Below are 13,251 nucleotides of genomic sequence, written 5' to 3'. Positions count from 1 at the left end.
AATTAATCCAATAGAGCTGCTTATAAAATGCTAATTTTTAAATGCCTGAAGTGTATTTGGCTTATGTATACACTGTATAAACCAACCATTCATCTTGGAAACATTAATTTAAAAAATTATTTGATAAATTTTCAGCCCTTGATTGAGTTAGCACTTATTTATTGTCTAAATATCATTTTACTTCAAAACCAATTTTTTAAATTTTTTTACTGTCCACATTTTTCAGTGTTAAAAAAAATTGTTCAAATGTAGTTGGTTTACAATGTTGTGTTTAATTTCTGCTATACAGCAAAGTGACTCAGTTATACATATATATTCTTTTTCATATTCTTTTCCGTATGGTTTATCATAGGATATTGAATATAATTCCCTGTACTATCTGGTAGGACCCTTTTGTTACTGTTCAGTAAGTCTCAACAAATATACCTGTGTAACCTAAAATTATCAAGATACTAGCCCACAAATTCCCTGCAACAAAACCTAAATATTTTAAAGAGATTCTCTATTTCCCATCAGTATATTTATGTGGTAATTATACCAACTTAAATTGCGACTTTGTTTTAAAATTTTTCGTGAAAATGATTGGCTGTGATAACAGGTTGAAAAATTATGCAAACAGGATAAAAAATAGGTAGGATATTATGGAGAATATTCAGATACCCAGGAAATGAGCAGTTTCAGATCAGTCAACAGTTGAGACTCGTGTGTCCTGTGCAAGTATGATTTTCCTTCTCTGATTTTGAAGCACCATTCTGATCCTCTAAGAGTAGGATTACAGATGAGACATGATCTGATTTAAAAAAAAAATATTTGCAGAGAAAAGGACTATCGAAAATGTGGCATGAAATCTGTGTCCCTAACATGATTCTTTTAAGACTTCTCCCCCATTCCTGTCCATGAGGTTTTGAAAATCTGGATTTAATTTTCACTTTAAAAACTTAATGGCCTGAACTATCAGAAGAAGTATGAACTTTCCAAATGCCTGAGCCCTCTCACCCGCTGGTTCTGTGGTTACAGTGACTAAGGCTGGGGAACACTGAGTCAGGAATGGGTGTGCTGTCATGTTATTTATCTTACTGATAAATAATCTTATCATTTCCAGATGCTGAGCCTAAATATCTGATCGTCGTTCGGCCCGCTCCTCCCCCCAGTCAAAAGAAGTCGTGCTCAGGTATTTTTGTTGATTCATTATTATTGTTAACTTTAAACCATGCCTTTTCATCTCTTTTCTACCCATGGAGACCACGTGTCTTGGGGATGCCTCCGGAAGGTAGGTTAGAAGATGTATGATGCCCAGCAGTCCCCTGAAAACAGATAACCCTGCTTGGGAAGTAGCATAGCCTGGTTGGGAGAGGCTCCTTGGGTCTTATCCGCCCCACTGCATACAAACAGCAGAGGGTTGAGGCAAATTACTGAACCTCTCTATGCCTCTGTTCTGCTGCATGGGAGGGTCTGGGTGAGGATGAGATGAGTTCACAGCTACATAGGACTGGCCTAGCCCAGAGTAAGTGCTTATTTAGAGTTTAGCTCCTGTTGACTCCTTCTATGTTGCAATGTGTGAACTAAAGCCTGCTCTTGTGTCTTTCAGACTTTTAGGGCAAAATGTGAGATCTAAACTTTGCTGAAGGAAACTTGACATTTCAAAAGCATAACTCTTTACATGTGTGTTAAATGAGTTGGGACTTGGATTTTATTTATGCCTCCAAACCACTTGTATTTAGTCAGATGCAGAAAACAAGACTTCTTTCATAAAACATCAGTGTGACACCCATCTTCCCAGGGCTAGGGAGATGTAAAACAGGCAACTAGATACCATGTGTATAAAAAAGTAGAAATGTTTCTATATGACTAAGGAAGACATTGTCCCAATTTCACTGCTAAAATTTCTTCTCAGATCAAATAAGCCAGACCTTGCTATTAGGAAGGACTAATAAAGCTGTGAATATGCTTTTAATATCTTATGTCACATCTTCCTAGTCTGTAGGTAGAGTTGATCATGGTGCTTTTCTTTTTCATGTTCTAATGTGAACTGTTCTCAAAATAATTATTCCCTAATCATATTTGCCTTTTATGATACACTGAATGCCACACAGAAAGAAGGATCTTTCTCAAAGGGATAAGAAGCGTTGGGGGATGTACAGATATTGAGCAAATGGGCCCTTGGCAGCTAGGTATTCTGTCTCCTCAGTGTATCAGCCATGCCTGGTCACCAAAAGCTGGTTGCCGCAATCCTCTCCCCTTGAGGCTTCTGTTGCTTTCCTCTTTTTTTTTTTTTTTTTTTAAGAGAAGCAATAAATGGTTAATTATTTTGAGAACTACAGATCCTTTTACTTGACCTCTTATAATATCCCAATGCACAAGGGAGACTTCAATCAATACTTAAAACTTACTAGTGATCATTGTCCAAGAAGCTTTCCATATACTTGTAAAGAAAAGTACTCCTGTATTTGAGGACTCTATTTCAAAATATCTAACAATAAAGTCAGGAAGCATGAGTATGGTTCTATGGGATTCTGGCTTCATAGTCACTGAACTTTTTCTTAGTATGGTTATAAAACAAATATGCAAAAATAAGTAAGAAAAATCAAGAGAGTGATTATATCTTAATAGCAGTTTATAACTTCATTTCATTTGTGGGCTTCTGTGACATTGGCCTTAGATTATTTTTCACTACATGATGACCAACTCAGGAAATAGTTTCATCCTGATCAGAAACCCCACCTTTCCTTTCAGGCAATGGATATAATTTTTTTTTTTTTTTGTAATCTGCATTGAAGAGTGATGTAATGAGTAATGGATTAGCTTCCATTCATTTTATATTTGTATCTGCCACATAATTTAAAAATGATTAAATAATTAAAATTGAAGATCCAAACAAACTATACACTTTAGATTCCTTGAGGAAAGAAGAATGTAGTTTTTCTAAATGGCATTACTTTCATACATTGTGAGCTAAACTAGTGAGGTAATAAAAAGAAAACTAGAAACGATTACAATTCAGGAGACCTGGATTTGAGTCTTAAGCGTGCTCTTTTTGTGACCTTGGACAACCTTAAAATTACTCCAGACCTTATTTTTCATCTATAAAATGAGACAATTATATTACATGAGTGAAAATCAACTCAGGGATAGAAAAAACAACTTATCAGAATCACATTATCTCAGATTCTAACCTGCCCTGTTTGGGGACCAGAACTGAACCCTTTGAATCATAGTCAGATAAGGTCCTATTACAGGTAAACTGGAAAAATTTATAGAGAAGTATAACTGCATGTTTTCAACCAACTAAATAATAACCATCTTTGAAAATTATTTAAGATATCTTTAAAAAATTCATCTATGTCACAATGAAGTAACTTACCACCTCTAGATTATGTATATTATGGTCTCAGAGGGCTTTTCTGCCAGAATAACAATTAATATAACTCAAACCTAACAGAAGTAATAGGCACTCCTCCTTTTCACTGTCCTCCTGTTCCTAAAGTTTCAAATATTTTTGAAAAAGCAAATAGCTGCCCCTCACATATACTTGAAAAGAATCTAGAGTGGTTTATCAGAATCACACTTGGCATTGCCGAAATCCAATTAGTCTTGTTGGAATAACTGCTTCCTATATTATTCCTACTCTCCCAGCAATATTAAGAATGTGTGTACCTTGTCTGTTTCAATAGTTACTGTAAAAAAAGAAGAAAAAAAAAAGAGAGGTCATTGAAATGCTCTAACAAGAGATTTTACACTTCCAAATAGTTTAAAAAAAAAAAAAATATATATATATATAGCATTCAACCTTGATGGTAAGTTGTCTAAGATATTTCTAAATGTGAAACGATTTCACAGTTTCAGGGAAAAAATAAGCATACATTTTATCTTGTCTGTAAAAGAAAAGTAAATGTATATATACCTATATGTGTATGTGTGTGTGTTTGTTTATTTCACTGGTAACAGCCAAGACCTCCATGTTCATCCTTGACCCACAAGAAAATAAAAACTAGGAATGGATATAGTTTATATGCATAGACACATACATGTAAATCTCAAAAGGGTATTTCATTTGATTCTTGCTTAAATTCATGGGCAAAGCATTATTAATATTTGTGCACTGTATAAAAAGAAAAGGAACTTAATGCTTTCACATTCTTCATCATCTTGCTAAATTATCTTTGTATATTTTACCCAAATCATGAAAATATGCTAAATGTTACAAGAATTAACCTGTCTATTCCCTTTGTAGGTAAAAAACGAGCTCGTAAACCTCTCCAGCTGGTAGTTGGCACTCTGTCACCAAGCTCAGTCTTCCTGTCCTGGGGCTTCCTCATCAACCCTCACCATGATTGGACATTGCCAAGTCAGTGTCCCAATGACAGGTAATTCACCATTATGGAAAATTTTATTTTTCATCTGAAAATTGACACTTGCTCTCAACAGTGTCTGCACATGCTTTAGAAGGATGTGTAAATATCAGGGCATCAGTGTCTGCAGATCAGCTATTTGCTGGAGAGTCTGTTCTCGGTTTGAGGAGAATGAAGACACACTCATCAAAGCCCCTACCCTTCAGGAATTACCATCTACCTGAATAGAAAACACATGCACATATTTTTTTCTTTCCAAAGAAAAAAACAGAAGGAAAAATAAGCCAAATAGTAAGTGGGGTTATCAGTGATAAGTCTAATAAAAACTCAGAGCATAAGGTTGAAAGCAATTAGGAGAGACCATTAAAAGTTGCAGCATTTGATCCTTGGTTTGAGAAAGATGGATCTTTGGTCTGCCAATTGATGAAGTGCTAAAAACACTAGTTCTCTCACTTTGGTCCCTAAACCAAGCAGCATCAGCACCAGCATCATTTGGGAACTTATCAAAAATGGAAATTCTCAGATCTCCAGACTTACTGAATCAGAAACTTAAAGGGTGGGGCCAAGTCATTTGTGTTTTAACAAGCCCTCCAGTAGATTCTGGTCCCCACCTAAGTTTAGGGATCACCGGCTTAGAAAATTGGGGAGAGGGACACATGGAGAAATGTAGGTCAAGGAAAAGCACCCTTGGAAATGAAGCCACCATCTTCTTTGGTAGAACAAAGTAAGAAAAACCTAAGTTTATTTTTAAATCACTGCCATTTATCCATCCAACACACAGAGCTGGCATTGTCTATGTATTGGGCACTGTACTAAATGCTGAACCATGATTCTAAATTGGGTATAAGGTGATATTCGCTTGTCGTAAATATTCACTGCGGTAGCTTCAAAATTCAAAACTTTGCATCTGACAATCAAAATTTTCAAGCTTCAACCAAAAGGAACATTTATTTTAAAAGGTATTTATTTTAAATACTCAAAGTGACTTTAAGATTTTTAAAATTTGTTTCATCCCTTCTTTAAAATAAAAGACTTAATTATTAAAATATAATTTAAACCCAGTAAAATGCACAGATCTTATGTGTAGAGTTTAATCAGTTACAGAAAAAGTGTGTAACCATGTACTGTACAATCCATTAAAAATTTTTCTTTCATCACCCTAGAATGTGCTAGAGAGTTGGTCTGCTCTAAAATTCCATGTAAACAAAATCATAAGTATGTTCTCTTTTTATGTCTATCAGCATGTTTTTTGAGATTCATTCATGACATTGTAAGTAACAATAGTTCATTCCTTTTTTATTTCTGAGTATTACTCCATTATGTGAGTATTTCAGAATTTTTTGATCCATTTTTCTTGCTGGTAGACACCTGAATTGTGTCTTATTTTTGGTTATTTTGAAGATAAATTTTATAAACATTTTTGTATAAGATTCTTGTAGACATACCTTTTAATTTATCTTAGATAAATACCTCTGGAGAAGGAAATGGCAACCTACTCTAGTATTCTTGCCTGAAGAATCCCATGGACACAGGAGCCTGGTGGGCTACAACCCAAGGGGTCGCAAAGAGCTGGACATGATTAAGAGACTAACACTACACTACTAACACTAGATAAATACCTAAAAGTAGAATTGCTATGTCACAGGGAAGATGTATATTTTTTTGGCCTAATTTTCTGTTTAAATTCCCACAGGCAGTGTATGAGAGTTCTGGTTGCTCCATATCCTCACCAGCATTTCATGTTGTCAACATTTTTCACTTTAGGTATCCTAGTGTAGTTCTATCTCATTACCATTTTAATATGTATTTTTCCCCTGTACTAAATATATTGAAAACTTTTTAATATACTTTTTGGCCAAATGTCTATTTTTTGTATTGCTTTCTTTCGTTTTATTTGTCTAAATTGGACAGAAAATAAAGAGCTTTAAAATGTTTAAGTTCCCAAAACCACCGTTCATATAACTTTGATTAGGAAATCTAAACTAAGAACGAAAGAAATTTTCTTTCACATGCTCATAGTTCTGAAGGAAAAAGTTCTTTGAAAAAAGCATGTAGAAGATAATGCCAAAGCTAAAGTTTTTGAAAAATAATTTTGACCTGTTTCGAAGAATCTGAAATATTCCTTATCTCACCCACGCTAAACCTGAAACTTAACTTTGTTTGGAAACAGACTCCTAAAAGAACTCACTTGCTTGAGGTAACTTTGGTTTCTAATGAGTTGGTGCAGGATGCTAGTGCTGAGAAAACAAACATCTGTGGGTCAGTTTCTTTTTCCTTTTCCTTTTTTTAAGTCTCTTATTAAGAAAGAAGAAAAAAAGAAGGGAGGGAAGGACTGGGCAAGAAGAAAGGAAGAAGGGAAGAAATATTTGATACACTTGGAACAAAACATAGCTGATTTTAATGGTTACTGAACTTGCTTGATAAATCCATGAGGTTCAATAAATTGCCAATTCCTAGAGCAGGATTTGATATGATTTCCTCCTTGTCCTCAAGCCTCCCTGTCTTCAATTTCACTTGGTTCTCCTGACCCCTCCACAAAACAACTTATCTGATGATTGATTCTAATTGACAAATGTTGTCATGGTACGACAGCAAAAGTCGATAATAAATATGCAGAAGATAGAGGAACAGATACTCGATGGAGCTAGAATTTTTATCCAAAGTAGTTGACTTGAAGGCCCCAAGCTATTCAGACCACATGTGCACCTCACCCTCTCATTTCCTCACCCATGAACCCTGGTTCTGGTCTTCTCATCAAATAGGTGGAGTCATGCCCATCAAATCACAATATTTAAAATAAATAATTCTGCCTAGAATGAAGTTTTATAAAAGATGCAGTAATGACATGTCAAGATGCTTGCCAACTTTCAAACCTGAGTGCGAGGATCAAAGTATCCTTGACAGAAATAGGGAATTGTTGCCTCTGCTGCTGCTGCTAAGTCGCTTCAGTTGTGTCCAACTCTGTGCCACCCCAGAGACGGCAGCCCACCAGGCTCCCCGTCCCTGGAATTCTCCAGGCAAGAACACTGGAGTGGGTTGCCATTTACTTCTCCAATGCATGACTGAAGTGGCTCAGTCATGTCCGACTCCTAGCGACCCCATGGACTACAGCCTACCAGGCTCCTCTGTCCATATGATTTGCCAGGCAAGAGTACTGGAGTGGATTGCCATTGCCTTCTCCAGGGAATTGTTAGGACATGACTAAGAATTAAGAGTAAAGAATTAAATGTAATGACAAAAAGGAGCATTTGGAGAATTTTATTTACCCATGTGAATTTTATTTACCCACGCCTCCTTTCTCCCTAATTAGAACAGTTAATAAAGAGTTGACATTTTAAAGTCTTTGTAACTATTTGAGAAAAAATAATGGTCCTTATTTAAAAGCTCTGGAATTACTATACATATTATAAACACCCAAATAAATCCACCAGAACAACTCAGTTAGTGTAATTAGAAGCAGACTTGGAGAAATCCACCCTCATATGATAATGTTGTTTTTTTTTGTTTTTTTTTTTTAGGCTTTAGACTAATCCAGTAGGTTAAAATAAGCAATAATAGTTATAGGGAATGATTCCTTCTTGAAAATTAGATTAAGACAGGTCAAGTTTTCCTTCAAGAGTGTTTTTTGACAAAGCCATTGGAACCTGAATTCCCTCAGCTTGCTATAGGAACATCAACTGGTGTCATTTTAATCCACTAGCTCTAATATTTGGCACCATGTGTAAAGTCTCTGAGTTTTTAGAAACAATCATTTCACATTGATTTGTGTCACTTCATTTATCCTATGCAAGGGCAGATAATTTATTGGAAAAATTTTTTATTATACTTTGATTTTTGACTTTACATATTAAAGCTCTAGTATAGTGAGTTTCCAATGAGAACATCCCTGTTTTTTATTTTATTTGTTTTAAACTTGGAAATATTAATTCAGTGTCACTTTATTCTTGGTGGTATGTTTCCACTCCTATTCCCATAGGTTCCATTTGGGTCTCCCATATATTTAGAGCCTTTTCTGAGTTCACATTCATTGGAGAGTAGATATGCTTAATTTACATGTTTTATTCTTAAAGGGCTTTGAAAGGAAGAATGCACACATTTGTCCTTAATATATCTGAGGTCAAAAGAAAGCTTTCCAGTTGGCCCAGATGAGAAGTTAAAACCACAATTTATTTCACCATTAATAGCATATTTTTTCCTTCCCATGTTTCCAGCTTGTTAAAGTGTTTAAGATTGCCTTAGTTCTCACTCCTTTGCCAATTTGTAAAGCTTTATGATTTGTTTAGAAATCATTTTCACATTTTCTAATGCTTTCACGTTGTACTTACTTGCTCTTAATGTAGAATGAGGGTCCTCCTTGTTGGCTGGTTCAGAGCTGACTCTTGCCTCTTTTTCTTTATCCCAAGTTGTTAAGTGGGTATTTTTGAGGTCTAAGAGTTCTCACTTGATTGAGCCCAGTGCCTCATTACCCATTCATCTTGCCATGTAAATTTTAAGCTCAGAGAAGACTGGGACCATAGGTATCATAGCCATCATTGTTTTCCCAGTACCCAAGCCAGTACCAGCTTGGCACCAGTGCCAGCATGGCACCCCACTTCAGTACTCTTGCCTGGAAAATCCCATGGGCGGAGGAGCCTGGTAGGCTGCAGTCCATGGGGTCGCTGAGGGTCGGACACGGCTAAGCGACTTCACTTTCACTTTTCACTTTCCTGCATTGGAGAAGGAAATGGCAACCCACTCCAATGTTCTTGCCTGGAGAATCCCAGGGATGGGGGAGCCTGGTGGGCTGCTGTCTATGGGGTCACACAGAGTCGGACACGACTAAAGTGACTTAGCAGCAGCAGCAAGTAGACCTTCAGTAAATATATACTGAATGAATAAATAGTGAAATGTCAACATTTTCACTTTTATGCCTTACTATTACTTCAAACTTAGGACAAAATTGAATTTGTACTTTTCTCATGAAATATCAATTCCCTGCCTTTTTATTTTCTGAACTATCATAATTCTTTTACTCTCCCTAATATGAAACTCCATAAATTTTAACATTCCTCATTTCCTATAGGTATTGAGGCTCTGGGTTACACTGGTTTTGCCTTTGATAAGTCCCCATATTAGTATCTTTATCTCCTACTTTTCCATTTCTATTTCCATGTCAACAATTTCAGTCTAGGCACCTTACCCTGAATCTTGGGAATAGCATCTTGGCTACTGACTTTGACTCTTTTCATGTTCCAGTCCATCCTGGTTTCTGTAATACTGAAGAAAATGTAGGCAGTCTGCCATTGGCTCACTTTTTCTTCATCCTAGATTTAGCCTTAAATCTCTTCTGTTCTTACCAAGGAGCATGTTTCTGCCTTCAGAACATGCTCATCATTCTGTTCCTTCCATATTCCTTGCTGTTCTGCGTTTTCCTCTTCACTGATATTTGTGCCCTGCCTCTTGCTTACAAACATGCTCAAGATTTCCCTACCCCCAAACAACATATTTTCTGTTGACCCTGTTATAGCTTCCAGGCTATTTTTCAGTTTCTCTTCTTAATTCCAGAATTTCTCAGATTAATGTGCTCTCATATTCTTGATTTCTCAACCACATTCACAGTCTTCATTCCTTTTCACTGGCTCCCACCCTCTTTCCGTTCCACTGAAACTTCTCTAGGTGATCATCAGTGATCAATTAATTGCTAGATCCCATAGTTTAATTTTTTTTCTCAGTTCTTATTCTTTTAAATCTCTTTGTGGAATTTTTGGCCATCCTTCCATTCTTGAACTCTTTCTTCCTTTGAAATTTTATTTAGATTTTGCTCTTACTCCCTTTCTCTTCTCTTTTGCTTATTATCCTGGCTCTCAAATATGGAATAGAGATCTATCCTTGGATATCTCACCTATGTATCCTCCTTATCTCAGCTGTAAGCCATGTCTTTAATGATAATGTCTATATAGAACAGTGATACTCAAACTTTGGTATACTTGCAAATCATGTGGTTCAGTTCAGTTTAGTCGCTCAGTCGTGTCCAACTCTGTGACCCCACGGACAGCAGCATGCCAGGCTTCCCTGTTCCTTCCCTGTCACCAACTCCCAGAGCTAGCTCAAACTCATGTCCATTGAGTCAGTGATGCCATCCAACCATCTCATCCTCTGTCGTCCCCTTCTCCTCCCACCTTCAATCTTTCCCAGCATCAGGGTCTTTTCCAATGAGTTGGTTCTTCACATCAGGTGGCCAAAGTATTGGAGTTTCAGCTTCAGCATCAGTCCTTCCAATGAATACTCAGGACTGATTTCCTTTAGGATGGACTGGTTGGATCTCCTTGCAGTCCAAGGGACTCTCAAGAGTCTTCTTCAACACCATAGTTCAAAAACATCAATTCTTTAGCACTCAGCTTTCTTTATAGTTCAACTCTCGCATCCATACATGACTACTGGAAAAAGCATAGCTTTGACTAATGACCTTTGTCAGCAAAGTGATATCTCTTGCTTTTTAATATGCTGTCTAGGTTGGTCATAACTTTTCTTCCAAGGAGCAAGCATCTTTTAATTTTATGGCTGCAGTCACTATCTGCAGTGATTTTGGAGCCTCCCTAAAATAAAGTCTGTCACTGTTTCCATTGTTTCCCCACCTATTTGCCACGAAGTGATGGGACCAGATGCCATGATCTTAGTCTTTTGAATATTGAGTTTAAGCCAACTTTTTCACTGTCCTCTTTTACTTTCATCAAGAGGCTCTTTAGTTCTTTGCTAAGAGTGGTTTCATCTGTATATCTGAGGTTACTGATATTTCTCCCAGCTATCTTGATTCTAGCTTGTGCTTCATCCAGCCCAGCATTTCACATGATGTACTCTACATATAAGTTAAATAAGCAGGGTGACAATATACAGCCTTGACATACTCAATCATGTGGAAGATATTGTTAAAATGCAGGTTCTGATTCCATAAACCTGAGGAAGAGCCTGAGATTGTTCATTTTCAAAAGTTAGCAGGACTTTCTGATGTTGCTATTCTACAAGGAATATTAGGAGTGGTGTAAGGATATAAATGACCTCCAATGCTGAACCTCTGATTTTGGCCCAGTTTTAAGAGTGTATTTCTCATTGTCCATTGAATATTTTCATTAGGATGACCAGATAACAGTATTCAGTACCTCAAACTCAAACTAAATTAATGTTGTCTATACTTCCAAAATCACTGCAGATGGTGACTGCAGCCATGAAATTAAAAGACACTTACTCCTTGGAAGGAAAGTTATGACCAACATAGATAGCATATTCAAAGGCAGAGACATTACTTTGCCCACAAAGGTCCGTCTAGTCAAGGCTATGGTTTTTCCTGTGGTCATGTATGGATATGAGAGTTGGACTGTGAAGAAGGCTGAGCGCTGAAGAATTGATGTTTTTGAATTGTGTTGTTGGAGAAGACTCTTAAGAGTCACTTGGGACTGCAAGGAGATCCAACCAGTCCATTCTGAAGGAGATCAGCCCTGGGATTTCCTTGAAAGGAATGATGCTAAAGCTGAAACTCCAGTACTTTGGCCACCTCATGCAAAGAGTTGACTCATTGGAAAAGACTCTGATGCTGGGAGGGATTGGGGGTAGGAGGAGAAGGGGATGACAGAGGATGAGATGGCTGGATGGCATCACTGACTCAATGGACGTGAATCTGGGTGAACTCCGGGAGTTGGTGATGGACAGGAAGGCCTGACATGCTGTGATTCATGGGGTCGCAGAGAGTCGGACATGACTGAGTGACTGAACTAAACTGAACTGATACCACTAAAAAAATCTCCTTTTCTATCACTTTAACTTCCCTCTTCTTAAGTTTGAAAATTGAGTTTTGAATATTATTTACACTTTCCTTGGTACCCATATCCTATAAGGAGTCTAGTCTCATCAATTATTTTGTAGAAATATAACTTTGATCTGTTTATTTTCCTCTGCTCCATTGTATTTCTTCCATCATTCACTCCTTTGTTATTGCATCTGCTGCTGCTAAGTCACTCAGTCATGTGCGACTTTTTGCAACCCCATGGACTGTAGCCCATCAGGCTCCTTTGTCCATGGGATTCTCCTGCATTGGCAGGCAGATTTTTTTACCACTAGCGCCACGTAGGAAGCCTGATTATCTCATCTGGATTATAGCAAGTTGAGATTCCTCCCTCCAGTTTTTCTCTAATTCTTCCACTGCTGATAAATCTAGCTTCCTTAATTACTGCTCAAGTTTATTTACCCGTCTAAGAATCTCCCCCAGGTTCCCACTACCTGGCTAAAGAAAAAAATCACAAAATTTCCCTAAGAATCTGTCTCAAGGAATCTGTGAGGCATTCTCCTGACATGAGGCTTAGATTTGGTGTTGCACTTTCCATGGATCTGGGTAGGATGTCATGCTTTCAGTCTCCCACTGGGATGGGATTTGCAGTGTAACCATTTTATAAGTTCAGGCTGCAGAGTGCCATACCCAACCACCCTCAGATGCTCTGCTTTTCATCCTGCCTCCTTTAGTCGTGTTCAGATGTACATCTACCACCCTCCCTATTCTGTGAGCTCATATTTGAATTAATGCCTGGTGTCGTACTTGTCTCCCATCACACACAACATAGAATCACACTTTACAGAAGTAATTCCTAACAAATGTACAAACAAATAGGCAAGTAGAAGGTCCAAAACTAGCTTTAAAAATCATCTAGCCAGTCCCTTCAATCCTTGAACTTTATCTGAAATCTGTATAATGGGAGTAATAATAGTAATATCTCATAGAGATGTCAGAATTAAATGAGATGACACATGTTAAATGTGTGGAGTGGGCCAGGGGAGGCACAGGCTGTGGGCAGGAGTCAGAGATGAAGGTCCTTGTCCACATAGTAGGGGGACTGTCCAGACATCAAGGGTGAGGACCTCAGAGAGATGAGGTTGC

The 13,251-nt window shown here is 37.4% G+C and overlaps 1 protein-coding gene across 20 annotated transcripts in view; it reads left to right on the top strand.

The window, feature by feature from the left end:
• Positions 1-13,251, top strand: part of ABI3BP (ABI family member 3 binding protein) — a 293,142-nt gene that overhangs the window by 107,830 nt on the left and 172,061 nt on the right. For all 20 annotated transcript variants that reach the window (XM_070787117.1, XM_070787118.1, XM_070787116.1 and 17 more), the window contains exons 3-4: positions 1,103-1,171; positions 4,232-4,364. In XM_070787117.1, coding sequence (XP_070643218.1) covers positions 1,103-1,171; positions 4,232-4,364 — 202 coding nt within the window. The remainder of the gene's footprint in view (positions 1-1,102; positions 1,172-4,231; positions 4,365-13,251) is intronic.

The sequence above is a fragment of the Bos indicus genome, chromosome 1, assembly GCF_029378745.1.
Source record: "Bos indicus isolate NIAB-ARS_2022 breed Sahiwal x Tharparkar chromosome 1, NIAB-ARS_B.indTharparkar_mat_pri_1.0, whole genome shotgun sequence".
Classification (NCBI taxonomy): domain Eukaryota; kingdom Metazoa; phylum Chordata; class Mammalia; order Artiodactyla; family Bovidae; genus Bos; species Bos indicus.
This window is presented reverse-complemented; position numbering and strand designations above follow the sequence as displayed.